This window comes from Erpetoichthys calabaricus, chromosome 17, assembly GCF_900747795.2.
Source record: "Erpetoichthys calabaricus chromosome 17, fErpCal1.3, whole genome shotgun sequence".
Classification (NCBI taxonomy): Eukaryota; Metazoa; Chordata; class Cladistia; order Polypteriformes; family Polypteridae; genus Erpetoichthys; species Erpetoichthys calabaricus.
This window is the reverse complement of record NC_041410.2, coordinates 99999188-100019037: the sequence shown is the minus strand read 5'-3', so window position 1 is coordinate 100019037 and position 19850 is coordinate 99999188. Positions and strand designations below refer to the sequence as shown.

At 53.9% G+C, this 19850-nt stretch overlaps 2 protein-coding genes across 2 annotated transcripts; both read right to left on the bottom strand.

Moving 5' to 3' along the window:
- Positions 1–906: 906 nt before the first annotated feature.
- On the bottom strand, positions 907–19805 carry LOC114667394 (uncharacterized). The gene is made up of 33 exons (XM_051920294.1): positions 19536–19805; positions 18375–18552; positions 17042–17161; positions 16371–16549; positions 15688–15858; positions 15287–15487; positions 14963–15198; positions 14790–14856; positions 14628–14719; positions 14267–14426; positions 13688–13786; positions 11332–11448; positions 11142–11238; positions 10986–11027; positions 10748–10897; positions 9759–9819; positions 8965–8987; positions 7533–7605; positions 6924–6984; positions 6782–6803; positions 6256–6308; positions 5826–6074; positions 5391–5574; positions 5113–5232; positions 4587–4813; positions 3959–4126; positions 3414–3614; positions 3112–3347; positions 2968–3034; positions 2309–2400; positions 2057–2216; positions 1883–1978; positions 907–1767 (listed from the first exon to the last, which is right to left on the bottom strand). The coding sequence occupies exons 1-33, from the start codon at positions 19800–19802 to the stop codon at positions 1726–1728; spliced, it is 4311 nt and encodes a 1436-aa protein (XP_051776254.1). The 5' UTR covers positions 19803–19805; the 3' UTR covers positions 907–1725.
- On the bottom strand, positions 9830–12381 carry LOC114667454 (adhesion G protein-coupled receptor E1-like). The gene is made up of 5 exons (XM_028822761.2): positions 12128–12381; positions 10986–11027; positions 10748–10897; positions 10626–10665; positions 9830–10019 (listed from the first exon to the last, which is right to left on the bottom strand). The coding sequence occupies exons 1-5, from the start codon at positions 12144–12146 to the stop codon at positions 9941–9943; spliced, it is 330 nt and encodes a 109-aa protein (XP_028678594.2). The 5' UTR covers positions 12147–12381; the 3' UTR covers positions 9830–9940.
- Positions 19806–19850: the final 45 nt, after the last annotated feature.

Here is a 19850-nt window from a genome sequence, read left to right as displayed (position 1 = left end):
CACTTGCCGTGGGCTTTAAGGACCGGGGACACGGTGTTTTTGAGGTCTTGTTTTGAGGACACGGTGGCTCTGCTGGGCTTTTTGAGTCCCCAGAGTGTAAACACGTTTCTGGAAAAACCTTCAGTGCCCCAAACTTAAAGGAAACTCAGTAAAGTGACGCGCCAGCGTGCCAGCACGCCAACACTTCAACGTATAATAAGCCTCTTAGCATTTCAGTGTATTGTGAGGCTCCTGAGCATCTCAGACCATCAGATTAGAACAAGCTGGACGGTGTGAGTTGGTTATACTGGTGCTGCACTTGTACTGGCAGGTGACTGCCTGGTAACACGCTGGCCTGCCGCCTGGTGACACGCTGGCCTCTCTACTCACATTCGAGACAGCACTTCAGTTCCTATGTCGACGTCTCCTCGTGAATCCATCGAGGTACTGAAGCAGAATGTAGGGGCTCACCACCAAGGGCCTTGGCACTGTGCTTGCTGACTCGAGGTCTCTGCCCGCTTCCAGCGCCAGCAGCTCAGCTCACTTTCTCGTATGTCGCTCTTCCCGATTCCAACTTAATGATGAGGGCTGACCAATTCAAAGGCCTCCCGATTGGCAATGTGAGTCCTAATGATTGTTATGAAAGAGGAAGAGCACGAGGTCATCGTCACGAAGACAGAGGACGAGAATTGTGAACGAAATGGAGAAGCTCCACGAGCTGAGGAAACACGAGACCACTTTGGTGAGTTTAATGGTGAGTCAAGATTAAAAAACACACAAGGGTGAAAACATACATGCCAGGCGCACATTGGCATAGCAGGGTGTGTTAGGTGTGCCAGGGATCAAGCATTAATCAACTAGTTTTGGCAGCGCCAAGGCCCCCAAACCTTGTTCTGCCAGATGGCGCCCATCAAGTGGACGTGCTGGTGTCATCTCTCTGTAGGGGGCACTGTGCACAGTGCCAGTGCCACTGGAATGGTCACATGGGCGCTAACACTGGTCGGGTGCCCCCTCGATTGATTTATTTCATTTTTCTTTGTGGATGAATGTGTCTACTGAAGCCCCCCTTCAAATGGCCACATCCTTGGTGACTCGGCTCATGGTGGGCCACCAGTGCCCTGGCCTTTGATTCAGTTGTGACCTTGCAGATGGTCTCCTTCGATTCTGTACACTGTGCCACACTCTGGTAGCTCTTGGCATGCGGCTCTTCTGGTGGCACTAAGTAGGTGGAGCTAAGCCTTCTGATTGGCTGCTGCATCCATTGAGGGAAGAACATAGAAGTGTGAAAAGGGGCTGAGGATGCTGGCAGTGGTCTTGAGACTGAGAAATGGCATGACTGGACACGGGTGACAGCGTGATCAATGGCGCCGCCGGTTGGAAAGCAGTGCTTAATAAGCGTAGTTATTTAAGAGCCCACTATATGAAGATGATGGCCTTCATTTTCAAATCTGTACAAGACAATGCAGGGATGAGGCTGGCAGTGTGGGCATCAGAGGGCACTAAGCAGAGAAACTGATGCCAGCACCGGGTTTCAGCTCAGAGTCCCAGAACTCCACAATGGGCCCTTGGCTAACGGAGGACCACAGAGGGGCGCTGAGAGGGGGACAGGTGTGCGGGGGTCCATTATGGACGGTGACTAGTGGGTGGCCCAGTGTGACGAGATGCCCGGACCTTCTGCCCCACTCGTTTATTTCAGCTTTACACATGGAGTGCACACCACATGTCTCTTCTAATGGAGCTTTTCCTTCAGTTGTCTTTAATGACAGTGGTCTCCTCGGTGGGGTTGGCCTGCAGGAAGGATAGAAAGAAGAAGCCAGTGAGGTTCTGCTGTCACAGTGGAGTTTTTCACCACTTGAAATGGCCAAAGAGGCGAGGACCTGGTGGACACTCAAAGGACTCTTACTGTTAAGGTGCCAAGCGGGATGGATGACCCCAAAGTCACAGTGGTGTCCCTCTTTTCGGAGGTCCTGTGCAGGCATCTCCTGTACTCATCTCTGACCTGGGAATAGCATGATGGGAACACTCCAATCAGTCACTTTGTCACTTTGTCACATCAGGTGTCACAGCCACATCTTACCTGTTGGTTCAGCAGACAATGAATGAGGAAAATGGAAGGACCCTGCATGGCGTTGACGATGACAAAGAGATACTCAAAGACGCGGACGTGCTGGACGAGGCCCAGAGCCCAAGTGCAGCCCATGATGAACAGGTGGGCAGCGGCCTTGAACGTCATCATCCTGAGGGGGGACAGAGACAGCTTGTGACAGTGGCCACCTAATCTCTGCCTGTCTGCCCGCCGGTCAGCTGAGTGCCCATCTGCCAAGCTCACCTGGTACTTTTGATTTTGGATACGTCGGCATTGAGGCCTCCTAACTGCGAGTGAAGAATCCACAGGATGGACACGAAGAGGACGCAATTGACCTGCAAGAGGGGACAGGAGGGGACAGGAGAGGAGAGCGTCTCTAATTTAGCTCAAGTCTTCTAGACATTTCTCAGGCTTCCTTTACTTTATCGTTCGGGTGCCATTTTGATGGTGGTCTTTTGCCACAGCTGGTCGCGTGTTTGGGGGCATCACAACATTATTGCATTGTGGTACTTAAGCGATGGCACTGCCACTGTGTTCTAGCTTATCGAAAGGCCAGCTGGCCCAAAAGTGTCCCCAATTAACATGCAGGGGACGGACACCGAAACCAAAAGCACAAAAAACAAAGACGAGAAAAATGAGTAAAGCGTCCCGACGTAGTGTCCTGTCATCGTGGTCAGCCACCATCTTGAACAGGAGAGCGGTGGCAGCCAGACGTCACAAGAGTGCCAGCAGCAAACTGACGCCATCACAAATTGGTGGCAGAACACACCGAAACAAACCTCCTAAACAATAAGAAGGGACACACGGGCTCAGCGCTTGGCTTCATTCTGATCCTCAGTCTGACTGCCCACGGGGGGGTCCCCCGTCCCCCCCCGACCCCCCCATCTCGTCCGTCTACTCACAGCAATGATAAGGCAGACGGGGCCCAGGAAACTCCAGAAGAATCCTTTCTGACGACTCAGCCAGCAGCTGCAGGGGAGCAAAAGTGAAAACGTAAGCCGGAGAAGGACGAGCCCCCCATCGGCGCCCACTCAGACCCCACTTACTGCGTGTCGCTCCCGTAGCCCTCGGCGAACACGCTGGCCGCCACGGCCACCACCAGCGACGGAGCCCCGTAGCCCAGCAGCAGCAGGTACCTGCGGCGCACGCCCTGCCGGCTGCCATACTTCACCTGGCGCAGGTTTCTGACCAGCAGGAAGAGCTGGATGCCCTCCAGGCACATCCAGGAGAAGCAGGCCAGGAAGAGGAAGTGCAGGAGGGCCGCGATGACCGAGCAGAGGACCTGAAATGGGAGACGGCGCTCAGCAGGAGGCGATGCAATGTGGACGGTGACCCACCTGTCACCTACCCGGTGGCTGCTTCGGGATACGCCAACCAGAAACAGAAGGTGGGCCGAGAAGAGGCAGAGGCTCAGGTGCAGGTGGACGACTGTGGTGGCCTTCTGAATGGAGCGGCACAGGAGGAAGGTCAGGACGGCGAGGATGAGGCAGACCAGGGAGAAGGTCACGAGGACGTAGTTGAGGACCACGAGGACGCCGTCATAGGCTGGCTGCACAGACACAAAGGGCAGAGGGACGAGAGATGGTGAGCGGGACGGGGAGCCACCAAAAATGACAGACGCTTAGGAAGTGAGCAGCTGCGAGTCTTTGGAGTGTGACATGGACGTGTGGCTGTGGTCCTCACAGTGACCTGACTGGAGCCCCCCGGTGGCTTATGAGGGCCAGGCGTGGGCTTGTGACATGTTGGCCTCTAAACTGGACCACAAGGATGTCACCCACAGGGGAGCTGAACCCAAGTCCCTGGAGCTGAAAGCCACCATGCCATCTGAGACGATGGCCTTGAAATGTAAAGTCACCGAAAGACACCTGGCCATTGAAGGCCGCTCACTTGTACCTCTGGGGCCTTGATGGCCATGATGAGGGCAAAACTGGTGAGATGATTCCAGGAGCAGGTGGTGTGGGTGGCATTGGACACAGTGGCATGGCAGCCATCTTGGGACCAGGAGCTGCTGTTTTGGTTGAACTTCCAGTAGACGCAGATCATCTGACTGTCTTCTTTGTACTGACAAAAGAAAACATGAAATGAATGAAGCAATGGCTGCCCTGTCTGGGGTGGCTCCTGCTGTGCCCTCAGGGCTGATGATTACACCAGTTCAATGATGGGCACATTTGTCAATCAATTAACAAACTGGCCCAGCTGGCACAGTCTCTGTAAGACCCCAAAATGACACCAGGTCTCTCAGGGTGTTGAGGGGACAGCGGTGACCTCTTTATAGCCCCTTTGGCTGAGAAGATAGCTAATGGCTCAGTGGCCCTGGCTAGTTAGCAGTCCCTGCGGGTGGGCTGGTGGCACAAGGTGGCAAAAGGACTCCCACAGACCACCACCTCTGGTGTGCACCAAGATCACGACACACTCACAGCCCGGTCACTTGCTGTCCTAAGGTGACGTTCTTGTCAAATGACCACACTGCCCGGGCAGTAGGAGGACTTGGCCTCGCCCAGCACTGCTGTCGTCACCTAACCTGCCCTTGTAGATGATGCCATGGAGGTGGGCGTCTTACTGTCAGGTGCCGCAGGGTCAGCTCTACGGGTTCAGGCAGCCGCTGTGACTTAGCTTCTCCGAGAACAGCCGTGACCACCAGAGAGTTGAGCGTGGTGGAGTGACGTTCTCTGAGGGAGCCATCGATGAAGCTGTCCGACACCAGAGACGCCATGTCGTTGTAAACAATGAAGCCGATCTTCAGGGAATCTGTGGGAAAAGGCAGCACTCAGTGCCGGGACACAAACACCTCGTCTTGGTGACAGCGTTGTCACGTGACGGGCCACTCGGGACTATGACAAAGGAGAGAAGATGAGCAGAGAAGGCAAGCGTAGTAGGCAGGATATGCAGGTGCCATCTGTGCAGTAAGAAGAGCAGGCCACGCAGTCCAAGCGAAAGACCCCTTTGTGGGGGGGGGCACTCTTTAGACACATGCCAGCCACAACGTAACTGTGCTGCTGCAAACCCGCTAGCGCCTGGCGAGGCTCATCTCACCAAACTCCACTGACCTTCAGTCTTCACCTCCACAAGTCTGGCGAGTTTCACTTCCAGTTGATTTCCGTTGATCAGTAAAACTTCCCGTTCGGGGGGCGGACTTCGATTCCGTGGAATTGTCCTCAGCTCTGCGGCTACAAAGGAGAGGCACGTCGTTCAGAGTTGTTATTGGCTCATGTGTGGCCACTAGGGGGCACAGGCAGGCACCGCGGTGACAGGACAGGACGAGAACGACGCGCTAATGTCTAGAGAATGACAAATGACAGGGATGTCACCTGTACCCGTCCCTTACCAAGGTGACTCATGTTCAAGGTGAGTCTCGCCTTCTGAGCAGCGCTGGAGACGTCTGTTAAGTTCAAGATGGTCGCCTCCGCTTCTTGCAGGAAGGACTCGGTGATGAGGGCTTTGTCTGTGGGAGGAAGGCTCGTCCACGAAGCAGGAGAACTGAGCACCTCGCCGAGATTCTGGGACAACTTCTGGGAATGACAAGAGCACAAAATCAACGACATGACGTGAAGCCTTAGCGATACGAAGGAAAGGAAAGCAGAGGATGCTGGGTCTGAGTTCATGCACAGACCCAATGTGGCCTGCAGGTGGCGCCTACGGGACACACACTTGTCAATCAGCGAGGAGCCATCATCCTCATACGTGATGAAGAGCTGAGGAGGCGGCCATCATCCTCATACGTGATGAAGAGCTGAGGAGGTGGCCACCTTGCTTGACTCACCTCCAGATGCTGTGTGGCGGAGCAGGACAGACACTTCTGGAGCAGGCATAACAGGGGAGATGAAGAGCGGGACAGCTGGCGGCGGTCTTCAGGCTGCGACAAAGTGCAGACATTAGCATCTGAAACTGATGGGGCAGCAGGATAGAGAAGGTAAGAACATGTCAGGAGCCTCAGACGTGGAGCAGGTACTGCTTGGTGCTGTGGTGGTGGACCAACTCCATGGACACACAATGACAGCACCATGGGGGTCTGCTAATGCAGTCACCCTGGTGAAATGGGAGTCACCTCTTAGGGACAGGCCATGTCTGCTGTCACCCCAAAGACCACAACCCCTCCACAGTGAGACCCTTGAGCTCTTTACTTGACGTGTCTTATCAATGAGACATCAACATCCCCTTCAGGTGCCACCTCTCAATGCGCCCACACTCACCTTACTGAGAAGGCTGGCATTGCAGCTCCTCTTTGTATGTTCGTTTGGAGTGCCTGGAAACACACAAGCAAAGGATTATGGGGGAGAGGGCACATGGTGACACGGTGGACCATGGCACAAGTTACTCTGATGTCAGCCAGGAAGCTGCGCGGGCCTCCAGTCCAGGTGTCACATGCCATCCGCAGGCTACTAGGCAGTTCAAGTGACATCAGTGTGGGCTACAAAGGAGAAGGTCTGAAGATGACCAACATGGTGCCCGGGGCAGCTCCCTGGCTCTGGGCCCATCTCTGTATACAGTGGAGTCGAGAGGACGTGGGCTGCAGGGTCACAGCCACCACAGGACCCACTCCGCAGACCGGTCCGGGTCACCTTTACATGCATGCCAGCCTCAGCTGGTAGAAGGGTGCCATCAACAGGACCACTTAGCTGCCCTGATTGGCAGACATTGAGAATCTCCCAGGGCTTTTAAGGAGGGCCATCAGAAAGACTTATGCGATTCCATGAGCTGTGATGTAAGACTTGTCACTGTAGCCGTCATCGTGCTGTCCCTAAAGAAAGAGAAAGAGAATGAGACAGCACAGTGAGTGTGACGTCTAAAAGACCACCATCACCACTGAAGGAATCGCCTAAAGACAACGTCACAGCTCCGGGCAGAGCTAAGTGCCCACCTGCCACTGTCCCCGCTGACCCCTGCTTCCTTTCGCACCGACCATGTCTGAGGTCACCATGCTGGCATTAGGGCACCAGGGCTCAAAACAGCAAGATGGCAGACATTGTGCTCATCATTTGAGACTCCCAATGCGGGGCTCACCTTTCATATAACAACTGAGTGCCCGCTGACTGCTACCCTGAGCTTCAGTTACCCAACAGCAGTGCCAACCGACTCCTTTGGTGAGGCATGAGCCCAGCACTGCTCAATGCACCAGTGAACCCACCCAGCGTGGTCCTTGGGAGAAAAGCCCACCCAGCCACAGAGAGCACACACAATCAGCACACAGACGATGACAGGGCACAGGATTTGAACCCAGGATGTTGGATCCATAAGGTGGCAGCAGCCCTTAAACCCAACAGGCAGGGCAATTGTGGACTTTTGCATCTTCTGCACTCTCAGCTGACCTCACGTCTTTAGGGCTGTGCCTGGGACCCCCGAGCCCAAACCCCTCCACGCCACACCACACCATTGAAGACTCTGAGGTGACGATGGAGGCTGGAGGCCATCTGGTCACTCAAAGGACCTTAAGGACCGGGTTCTGGTTGACTTCTCTTAATCTTCTTACGTGCTGCTCGACTCCACAAGCCCCGAGATGTCCATTTCTCGTCCTGATGCCTCGTAGTCCAGAAATGCGTCACCTGGGAAAAGAAAAAAAAACAAACAACAAGCCTGAGATGGAGACCACCGGCCGCTCCGGGACCACTCGGTCAAAAATGAACTGAACTGAAGTGAGTTGATCCATCTGTTCATGAAGGTCTGTTCTCTGGTGCACTGATTATATAGCGCCTTTCATTCTATCTATCTATCTATCTATCTATCTATCTATCTATCTATCTATCTATCTATCTATCTATCTATCTATCTATCTATATAGCGCCTTTCTGGTCTCATGTTAGTGCCCATCACATCTGCCCACATGTGCCCCTTTACATTTGACAGTAAGCTGCCAGTGAGCACAGCAGGTATCACGGTGATGCCCGCTCCCTGTCGGTGCTCCACTCTGCTGACGGCCATCGAGCGCACGATGAACAAAAGGGCTGCCCTAATGAGCGCTGCGGTAAACTTTATTAACATTAAATGATTCGGGGTCTCCGTCCATTTGTCTCTCACACACACACACACACACACACAGAAGCGCTATATAGATGTCAATAAGGGTGGAGCTGTCGTGGATGGCGGCCCCCAAGTCCTCACTTAGTGTGTCTCAGTGTAAAGTTAGCTGTGTTTGTGTGCCTTCCAAAGCTTTATGTTGATGATGTCACAAAGTGCCACCTGAGGTCCTCACTTGGGCGCAGTGTCAGTTCCATTCAAGGTGGCCGCATCTCACAAATGAACTTCATATTTCTAACTGAAGTGACTTTAATTTTCAATGCTGGTGCCCCCTGCTATCAAGCAGCTGTTTCTGATTTTGCCAACATGAATGTCAAACTGCGTCGCCATGAAAGCACAAGGGCCGCGAGATGAGCAGCACCTCCACACATGGTGACAAAAAAAAGGAAAGAAAATCTGAAGAGCTGAAGAGGCGGCAGACTCGGCTAAAGGTCGGGCCTCCCAGGGTGCACTGCGCCTGTCTTCTGGTGAACCAGCTGAACCCCGCGGTGTTTCCCAGAATGCACCCTGCCAGGTTAGGAATTGGATGGACAGACGGACAGATGTGGTAAACTAAAACTGCGCCTTTACTCTGAAGGTGCCCGTGAAGGTGGCCCTCTGTCCACCCATTTGTCATGTCTGCGTATTTTGTTTAAACCGCACATCCTGCTCCTCCTCCTCCGCCTGCCAAGCCCATAATGCCACCCCTGCTTCTCTGGACCCTTTCAACTGCTCGCCAGCTCAGTCGTGTGGCCTTTTATTTTTTTTTGTAGGTCTTTCTAACAGACCACCAAGCTGTGTCTGTGTCCACCCTGGGCCACCTGACCAGTCTGCCTCTGTGGTGAAGGTTACTTGTTTCAGTGCCCATGCTGTGCCCACTTGGTAAACTCATCTCCTCCAGGACTTACTTAGGTCAAATTCTTGTCGATACCTGAAAAGAAAGCAAAAAGCCGTGTCTGAAATCAGGTGGGTGACAGCCGCCACTCTGCAGGTGACACAGTTCCACAATGACGTGTCTTTCTGGCATTGAAAGTCACCACCCACATGAAGACGTAGACCATTAAGATGGCGGATTGCCAGGCCTGACGTTTTTAAGATCTGGTGAGTTTGGACTTTGGTCTCAAATCCCATCACTGACACTGCGGTGTGACCCTGAGCAAGTCACTTCACCTGCCGGGCCACCACTGGAGAAGGTAAAAGAAAAGGAACCTAAAATGTCAGCTGACGTCCTGGATGAAGACGTCCGCCAAATAAGAAAACGTGCGAGGAACCCACCGGCTCCATTCAGCTTTTCAGGGGGCTGCGCTCCATCACTGGACCACCAGCCGCTTCATTCTCTGAAGGCTTCTCAGCATTTCAAGGTGACCCTTTAAAGTCTTTAAAGTCCAGCAGCTGGGCCACCCACTACAGCAGGATCTCAGGGGGATGAAGAAACCCCCAAACTGGAAGCTGTGTGACTGCAGGCAGTGGGAGGAACCTGCTGGGGCTTCACACATCTGTTAACATCTAGAGGGTCTTTCTGGACCCTTCATGCAGATGGAACTTTGGAAGAACCAGAAATGTTTCCCTTATGGCATCGCTGTGAAGAACCACTTTAGCACCTTGATTTGTAAGAGCCCACTCTTTACACTGTCACATCGCCCACCGGTGCACCCCCCTTTGTGCTTCAATCAGTCATAACGACCCCCAGAGCCGCACTCACCTGAACTCGCTTTCTTTAAAGGGGTGATAGTCGACTTCGCTGTCGGTGGGAAAGTCAAAGACTAAAAAAAGAACAAAAAGAAAATGAGGGGTGGCGGCTACTGGACCCCATGGTCACCTGAAGACCCTCCAAGGAGGCTGTGAAGTGACGTGCGCCTCAGGAGGGAACAATGAGCTCTGATCTTAAGAGTTGATGTGACATCCAGAAGATGACCTACTTGTCTTCTGGAGTCCCCTTCGTGACATGAAGTGAGGAGACCGCCTTAAAAAAAGGAAGAGATCATCATCATCATCATCATCACACCAGCACCTCTGTGATGTGGACACCAGTTATGGGCATCCGAGGACTGACTGACCAGCTGAGATCTCCGCACGACTCCTTTCAAACATGTCGGCTGACCACAAGGACCCCAACTCACCTGCAAAAATGAGACCAGCAAAAGCCATCGCGAGCCCCCCAGAAGGTTGGGCTGCATTAGAAACCCCCGACGCCCACTCGCCCAGTGCCGCCTGTGCCCGCCAGTCTCTCTGTCATCGGTTGTCATCTCTCCGTAGTCGTTCAGTGCCCACGGAGGACAGCATAAGCGCGAGGGCGCTGACCGGCTGGCATGACACGATTGCGTTCTCTTTCTTTCTTTCTTTCTTTCTTTCTTTCTTTCTTTCTTTCTTTCTTTCTTTCTTTCTTTCTTTCTTTCTTTCTTTCGCGTTTTCACGGCTCTGGCAGGATCAAGCAGGGGGGGCACATGTCCGTCTCAGTGCCGTTCTCAGATTTTCTCGACTCCCTCGCCCATTAAACTCAAGAAGGAGGCGGCGAGGCACCCACAGCCCCCCGGACTCCCCGACGCCGTAGCCCCCCGGCCGCTCTTACCTCGTGCCATCCGGCGCCACATCTTTGCCTCTCCAGTCAGCTGTTAGGGAGACACGGGGATGAGGGTCACCGGGTGGTCAACCTTTAAAGATTTGGGGGCTGAGGCCGTGCGACGTGCTTACCTAGGCAGGTGGCCTGGTGGGCTCTGAAGGTCCTCATGCCGTTGCTGGATGTGTAGCCCCCCTTGCAGGTGCAGTAGAAGCCCCGGGCTGTGTTGGCACATTCGGCATGAGGACCGCAGAGATGCGGGGTCTCTTCGCACTCGTTGGTACCTGCAAGGAGACCCCCAGGATTGTTTCACTGACGTCACGAGACACTTTCGAGGCGACAGTGGGACGGAGTGACACCACTTGCGCTTACCGTCATAAAGACCCCAAAGAAGCAAAAAAATCCAAGCGAAACCTGGAAAAGAGACAAGAGAGACAAGAGAGGGGCATCACTTTCACTTCTGCTTTCGCACTGCGCTGCCTGATTCTTAATCGGCTCGGCTTGGCATCATGCCCCATTACAGAATGCCCACATGGTGCTCAATGGAGCCAAACCCAGCTGTGCCCGACTTCTGTGCTGGCTTTTGATTCTCCTTCCTTGTGGGCTTGACGAGCACCTCGGGTACCTACAGAGAGTGGGCACAGCTGCAATTGCCTGGTGAGGGACAAGCACAGGAGCAGAAAGCTGCTGGGGTGGAGCTGGCATTGAGGTGGCATACCTTTGGCACCTTCACCCTTTCAACCATGCCACCTTGAATAAGTGTGATAGCCGTGGTGCAGCCAACAGCTATTTGGTGCAGCTCAGAGTGATAGGCACAGAAACGAGCTTGGGCACCCTGGCACCCAGCTGGCATCACAAGGTGAGGCACAGCAGCCTTTTTGCTCATGCCAGTGCACCCAGTTCTATCAAGTCAGTGTGACCAACTGGTGCCTTTGTGTCTGGGGGGCTGAGCTCTCAGTGTTGCCCCCCGATGGTCTAAATGAGAATTTCTCTCCACTCTACCTTTGCTCTTTTTTGCACACCGTTAGAATTTGTCCTCCAGCCAGTGGGCACCGTACCCCCCTCCTTGTCTTTGCCACCTTGTCCTTGTCTCTCTGCTACAAGCTGACTTCAGCCATCCTTCCAATCAGCTGACCCAACTGCACTAAGGAGATGCCACACAAAATGGGCACAGAGACGCAGCCCTAAAGCTGACCCTCACCTCATGACTTTGGCACTCAGTACGCCGCAGATCTTCATGCCCTTTAAACCTCAGCGCGACGGGACCACCCAGGAGCCATCGGGGTTGATATTTAGAAGTGGTCACTAAGATACCGCAACACTCCGCAGGGGCACCACCAGCGGGCTTATCTGTTTAACCCTTAAAATAAGCCGAGACCCCGGGGGTCCTGAACCCTCACATCCCAGCAGAATGGACAGGACAGTCACAATGAGGTCCTGTCAGGAACACCCGAGACCAGTGGTCTCAGTGAGATGAGGCCAGCGAGGGGTTCACGGCGCCCACCCCGACTTACCTGCCATCCAGCCCCTCATGGCCGCTCTGCTGGAGGACGTGTGACTTGAGCGCTGCGCTGTCTGATCTCGGCTCGCTGCTCGCGGCTTTTATGTTCTGCCAATCAGGAAGTGAAGTGGCTGCTCTGCCAGCCCCTGGAGTTGTGGCTCCGAGGCTGGTGAGGCGTCCCAGCTGACCACATCGACTGCCCCTTGGTCACGTCACGCTTTTCTCTGCTTCGGATTGGCTGCTTGGCCCACCCACTCCCACTGGCTCACTTGACTTTTTCTCAGCTCTTGCAGGACACAAGTTCAAGAAGACGAGACCAAGTGTGGCACGTCAGTGGCATGGCTTTGATTAACTTAATGGGCAACACCGTGGTCAGCGAGTCCACTTGTGTTGTCTCTGCAGGCCAGAAAAACGCCAAGGAGCCGCAGGTCTATGAAAAATGGGCATGGCACAAAAGCTGGGGGGCACAAAACATAAGGCCCACCTTGAACCCCTCTCACAGCCCTGGCAGCTCCTAGTGCCAACTCTGGACCCAGTGGAGCCCATAAAGCCCCCAGTGGGAACTTTACACCTCTATGCTATGAAAGGCCATGCTGAAGATTGCCATCTGTCCCTGGCGTGTGTCATCAGCTGTCACTTGCTGGCCTGGAGGTCTTCATGGCATCACACCATCTGCGGTGGTCTGTGGTTAGTGGGTCAGGCACCCGTTATATAAGCTGGGCAGGCTGTCCTAAATGCCAGCCCCAGGTGAGCGAAGGCAGCAGTTCTGGTCATGAAAGGACACGAGAGGTGACGGCCACCTCCATGAGTCTCAGATGGCTTCTGTGTCCCCATGTGAGAAGTAACCAGACGTCCGGACTTTAGCCCGCTTGACTTTAGCGGCCGCAATAATGAGCCTTCATGGGTACCCTGGCACACACAGCCCACCGGCCATCGAGTGCCCCATTCCGCCATGTTGGCATGGATATCTAATTATTGGGTTCCTTCTTTCAAGACAAACCAACTGCAAGGTCAGCCGTGCTGAAGCAACTGTGGCCAAGTCAGCTGCCCGCTGCGCCGCGCTCAGAAGCTTAAAGCAAGGGCTTCTCAGCAGCTGGTCAGAGTCAAACACGTGGACAGACTGGCACTCCACACACAAGGTGACAGTAAACATTTATTGGGATTAAAAACACAAGCGCGGAAAGCAGGCGGCCATCAGCTGCGTCCCTGGCGTTGATACACGTCCACATCGGCGACTACTGAGCCGTGTCTGAGGTCGCTGGCGTCTGAAAAGATCAAAAGAGAAGACGGTGAAACCCAGGAGATGACAGGCGGGTACCCCTGCCCTGACCCTGTGACGCACAGCAGTGCCCAGCCACAGTAAAGGGGCTCAGAAAGAGGATGGCTCTGGAGGTGGCAGGGAATGGGCACTACCTGGTGACCCCTCACTCTTACCTGGTGGCCCCTGGGATTATATGAGGGGCCTGCCAGTGTTTAAGGCCTCACAGGCAGGCATTGCAGTGGCTTTAGTGGCAGCTGGGGGGCATAAGCTACCCACGTGAGCCATGTGTGGACCTGACGATGTGAGTCTTACCATCAGGGTCTTCATGCCAACTGTTGATACCGAGGACTCGGACATGTCCTTCTTTCTGTGGAGAACAACGCTCAGCCATTGCTTGTACTCTGCTCTGACCTGCCGAGGTGGAAACAACAGGTTAGCACTGAGGTGGCAATGCCACGCATTTCTGGTCATCTCATTTGCCTCCTGGCAGTCATCTCTTTGACAACACAAGGCCACTTGGGCTCTCGACTGCAGGGTTAGGGTGCAGGCCACCATAAGTCTCTGTGCCGTCACTCAGACCAGGATGAACATTCAATGGTGGGTGAAGCGGGCAGATTTGGATTGAGGGGCAGCAGAACAAGAGTGAGCCATGGCAGACAGATGGACAGACGAAGGGACAGACAGACATGCAGACGGACAGACAGACAGACGGACAGACAGACAGCGGGACGCCCACAATCCAGAAAGCAGCACAGGTGAAAGCACAGTGCTGGAGTTCCGCCCAAAGTACACGCCCACCCTACTCATGGGCGGGCTCAGAGGCTAACTGGCAGGGGGCGGAGTCCACTTCAACGGGAGCCCTGACCCCATCATTTGACTGGAGGGAGATACCTGGTGGTTGAGCACACAGTGCATGAGGAAGATGAAGGGTCCCTGCAGGGCGTTGACGATGACGAAGAGGTATTCAAACACTATGACTTTCTGGAAGAAGCCCAGGATCCAAGTGCAGCCCATGATGAAGCAGTGGGAGGCAGCCTTGAAGGTCAGCATCCTAACGGGAGCGAAAGCAGAGAGAGTCATGGGAGATTAGAGGTGGTCTGCAAAATGGTGGGGTGCACCCAGGACCCACCTACCCGCACATTTGCGTCATGTGTCACTGTGTAAAGTCAGGCCTGGCAGGATCAATGTTTGAACCCAAGGACAAGGCTGACATTCAGTGAAGGAGACCCCGTAAGGCGTGAAGGACGGGCACCTCTTGTCTTTGACTTTGGACACGTCGGTGTTGAGGTCGCCCAGCTTTGATCGCAGAATCCACAGGATGGAGATGAAGAGGACGATGTTGACCTGTGGAGACAAACAGCCACGTCAGGCCGCTGGTGCTGGGTGCCCCCTGCTGCCATCTTCAAGCACTTACCACAATGATAAAGAAAACGGGGCCGAGGAAACTCCAGTGGAACTCCCTGTCGTGGCTCAGCCAGCAGCTGTAGACAAAGACAGGACGAGGTGGAGATGTAAGATTGTGGGGCGCTAAACGGGCAAACAGCCAAGCAAGCGGGCACACCCAAGACCCCACACGGTGTTACTCACAGCTTTTCCGTTCCATAGCCATTCGAAAACGTCCCAGCCGCTACGGCCACAATGACTGCCGGGACCCCGTAACCCAACATCACGAGGTACCGCCGCCGTATGCCCTGCCGGGTGCTGTACTTGACCACCCTCAGGTTACGGACCAGCAGGAAGAGCTGCACCCCCTCCAGGCACATCCAGACGAAACAGGCCAGGTAGAAGTAGTGGAGCAGGCCAGCGATGACCGAGCACAGGACCTGGGAGAAGGACAGACATGTGGGCACAGGGTCACCAGAATGGGTACAGTGCCTCACTCGGCTGCCAACCCACTTCACCCAGATGTACCTTCATGCTGTGCCTGGATATTCCCAGCAAAAAGAGCAGGTGTGCCACAAAGAGGCAGAGGCTGAGGTGCAAGTGGATGGCTTTGGTGGCCTTCTGAATGGAGCGGCAGAAAAGGAAGGTGACAATCGCCAGGGTGAGGCACACCAGGGATGTGGTGATCAGGATGTGGCTGATTACGGACAGGGTGGGATCTTCGAATTTCTGGGGAAAGCAGAAGAGGCCCAGTTAGGACTAACAGGTGGGCTCTCTGGGCATCCCTGCCCACTTTGTACAGGAGCTCGGACAGCAGCTGATTGGCTAAAAATCTCTGACCCCTCAGGCCAGCCGCCCGGCCATTACGTCTACACACCCGGGGTGTCCACAACTCAGGAGGGCTTAACCTGGAATTCCCAATTCAGTACCTTGGGCTCCGACATTCGCATCAGAACCGCAAAGCTGCTGAGGTGGCTGCAGTTGCACACGGTGAAGTTGTCATCAAAGCTGAAGATGTCACAGCCTTCTGGGGACCAGGAGCCCACCTGTCCATCGAACTTCCAGAAGACGCAGAGCGGCTGCATGTCACCTTGTTGGTGCTGCAAAACAGAAGGTGACCACCTGCATTAGGAGGCAGGAGGGCACTGGGGGGCTGGACCCCTGGTATGTGGGGGGACGTGATCAGTTACAGAGTGGCTGGAGGCAAAAAGGGCACCCGGTGAACGACACACAAGGCCATTGTCAAGGAGGACAAGGACAGTAGGCTGTGGGGACGATGCCAGCTGTCACATAAAGACAACAGCTTGGCCGCCCTACAGAGACAGAGAGAGTGTGACCTGGGTGGTGGGAGCCACCATGTACCCCAGATGTCTTCCAGACCCTCAAGGACTCTCATGCCCTCCCAGTGTCCAGGGGGCGCCATTTTGGTCATTTAGATTTGTGTGATTCTTGTCTCTTTTTTCTGGTTCTTTTACATTTTCAGTTTGGGGACATGGCACCAGAGTAAAGTCCGTGGGACGTGGCCATGTGTCAGCTTGACAGGTGGCCTTCTCCCTGCTCTTGTGACTTCCCTTACTGTGTGACGTCCAGTGGCTTCATTTCATTTCATTACCTTTTTGTGGGAGAAGGAAATCTTGATGGGCTCAGAGAGACTCCTTGGATGCCCGCTGTCCAAGCCCACTGCCACCACCTGGGAGAGCACGTTGTTCTCTTTGGATTTGTTCCCTAAGAAGCTCCCACTAAGGATGGACTCCATTCCAGAAAAGGACAAAAAGCTGATTGTGGAGAAGCCTGTGAAGAGAGAAAGAGACAGGAGACCCTCTGATGCGACGCCCCTCTGTGCTGATGGTGGCAGCGGGCATGCAAGCTTGATAGAACTCAGAAAGCCTGCTTAGGACCCCCCTCCTGTGCCCACTGGCCACACTGCAGGCTCACTGATCGCCCGCCCCAGTTCAAGAGGATGGAGGTCACTTCATATAGCGCCTGCCAAGCTGCCCACTCTGAGCCTGACATTGCTCCTCTCCTCCCACCATCCCACCCTCTGCTCCATGGCAGTGGTCTACAGATTTGGCTATGGAGGGCCATAGCGGTGGGTGCACATGGTGCTCACCTGGGGCAGGGAGGCCATCTATAAAGTACCTTACAAGGGGACAGAATCTGCACTTGTCCAAGGTGAGGGTCTCAGATGAGACGAGAAAAGATCAGAGTTGATGTTCTTGTTCCGATTACAAAAAGATAAAAGATGGAAGTGACAGCGAGAGGACAGGAGACAGGAGGGCTTACCTTTGGATTTGTCCTCAAAAAGACTCCGGACCTTCACTTGCAGCTTGTTATCGCCCGCTTCTAAGACCTCCGTTTTGTTCAGCAGCATCTCGTTGAATGGAATCCTCAACACGTCCACAGCTTCAAAGAAAGAAAACACGTTTAGCGGTGGGGCACACGAGTCGAGCGGTGACTGCCAACCTCAGGTGTGCCACATGAGAGGATCTGAAGAGGGGAGGAGAAAGGAGAGGCGGGGCCATGCCAGTGGGAGGGGCCGATAGGGAAGGAGGATGGGGCGGAGCTGAGAGGAACAGGACCCCCTTGTCAATCAGTTTGTTTACAACCCATGACTGGCATCTGATGAGAGGACAACTAAAAGCACAAGAAAGTTGTCAAAGTAGGCACTGCCCCCTGAGGACGCCATGCCATGTACTGTATTGCCAACCCATGAAGGTGCAAGACCTCGAGTCAGATGGGTGAGACTCCATCAAATAAAACAAGGATGCCAGTCCATTTACACATGTTGATGCCCGAAACACCGACATGTGCTTTCACACTAACATGGGCAAGTGAACCAACTCTGAAAAATGTCTGTAAGACTTTGGACCCCACGATTCAGATGCTGTGAGACCCTCTTAAATCACTCCAGAGTCACTCGAGCTGCAGCCAGTGCCAGCAGTACACTGTGAAACGACTCTGGGCACAGTGCCAGTCCAATGCATGGCACAGAGACGTGACGTCTATGGAGATATGTAAAGAATATCTACTGGGCACAAAATTCAAACCTGGGTCACTGTACCCCAGAGGTGGCAGCACTAGGCACTGTGCCACTCTGCCACTCACCTTATGACACTCGTTCTTAATTAGCAGGCCTCATACACTGATGGGCGCCCATGCAGAAGTGCCACACAAACAGTGACATGGGACAAAAATCTCTGACTCAGTTGATGTCTTGGTGTCTGATAAGGAGAAGCTCAACGTACAGTCAGGATGTTCACCTGCTGCCCCTCAGGCTGGAGACCCTTGCCATGTCACTGAACTTTTCATCGACCAACACTAGCAACACAGGTGAAAAGAGTGAATGCCATGTGCAGCTCTCAAATGTGGCCTGCCCTTAACTGGCACCATGCCCACCCTGAGATGGTAGATTTGAATGCCAAATTCACACATGGAATGAGGTGCCACACAGTGCCATCAATGCAGACCACTTGCTGGAGTACCAGGAGGCTAGAGGACCAGAGGGGATGTCCAGCCTGGCATTTAGTGTGTGGAGCAGAGTGACCGAGGGTCTTCTCCTTGGACTGGTCCCCAGCTCTGATTTACTTTATAGCGCCTGGCAGTGCCGCGTCCATACCTAGATTTTCAGTGGTCACATTTGTTCTCGATGGCCCCACAGACGTGTCCACTAGACTCAAGACAGCCTGCTCTGCACTCCTCAGGTATGTGTTCGCTGCTAGCGCTTTCTGCTCTTCAGTCAGGTTTTTCCACAGAGAGGTGGTCCGCACGGGCGTGGCCAGAAATGACACGACTTGCTGAAAAGGAGGAGAGAAACGTAAATAAGAAGGGTCAGTTCCCAAAAGACACATGGCCATAGTGTGGATGAGGAAGATGCCTGGTCCTGCTTATCTACTAAGGGCAGGGGGCACCACTGAGCTCAAGGCTCTAGTCCAGACGTGACCTCTGACCCCAGCACTGATGCCATAGCATTTGCTTTAAGTCGGATCCCCATCTAAAGTTCTAATTAAATGAAATTAGGGTTAATCGGCGGGACTCTACTGTATTATCGATTGACTGCCCTGGTCTCTTGACGTGTGGAGGGTACTGGAGGGGTACTGGACAGACAGACAGACAGACCTGGGGGGCTTGTTCCAAATATTGGTTCTGCCTTTAAGTAGAATGAAGGATCAGGAGGTGAAAACAACAGCAGCAAACCAGCAAAACTCGGAGTGTCCTGCCGACTACGCCAAAGCAGGGGCCTACACAACAGAGCCTGGAAATCTTTGAGAACGCTTTAGAGATGACCACATGCGGCTCGTGTGTGTGTGTATATTGGAACACCGATGACATCACATGACATCACCTCCGGGAACAAAGCCCTTAGCAACCACTTTTGCACCACAGCAGCCATGTTACTAGCAAGAAAATATAAAGGGTGTCAAATTTAAGGGGAAAATTAAAGAACAAGTCCAAAACCAGCTCTTCGGGTGGACGTTAGACACAGCCTTGAGGGGTGGGACTTGGAGGTCTAATCGGGGGTCTCTGGTGGCCTGTCTCTCATTACGAGTTTCTAGGCCTGGTCACTCCATTCTGGTCTTCCTCGCGTATTCACAGCTGTCCTCCTCGTCACCACACTGTCCCTCAGTCGGTCCTCTTTTCTCATCCTCTTGGTCACATTATGAGCCCCTGAGGCGTTTCACACACGAGAAGAGCAGATGGCTGATGACCCCGATATCAGCTGATCTCATCGTGCCACTCGGCCGCCTCAGACGAGCAGACAGTCTAAACTCAGGCTCACCTGCAGCTGCTGTGTGGAGTTGATGTTCTTGCCGAGGCTGTGATTGAACATCAGACTGAAGTTCATGAGGAAGCACAACTCGGGCGTGGAGATGGTCTGGCAGAGAAAACGAGAGAAAAAATGAAAAATGAGAGAATGATGGGCACTGAGGACTGGAGCGGCGATGAAGAGGAGCGGCAAGAAGATCAGCCAACAATCTGGGGTCAGGTGACTGACTGGAGACTCCTGGACAAATTCGAGAGGCGGGCACTCAAAGCCCACCTGCATCGTCGAACTGCCAGAGCCTTGGCTATGCCAGGCAGTATTTGGTTCAGG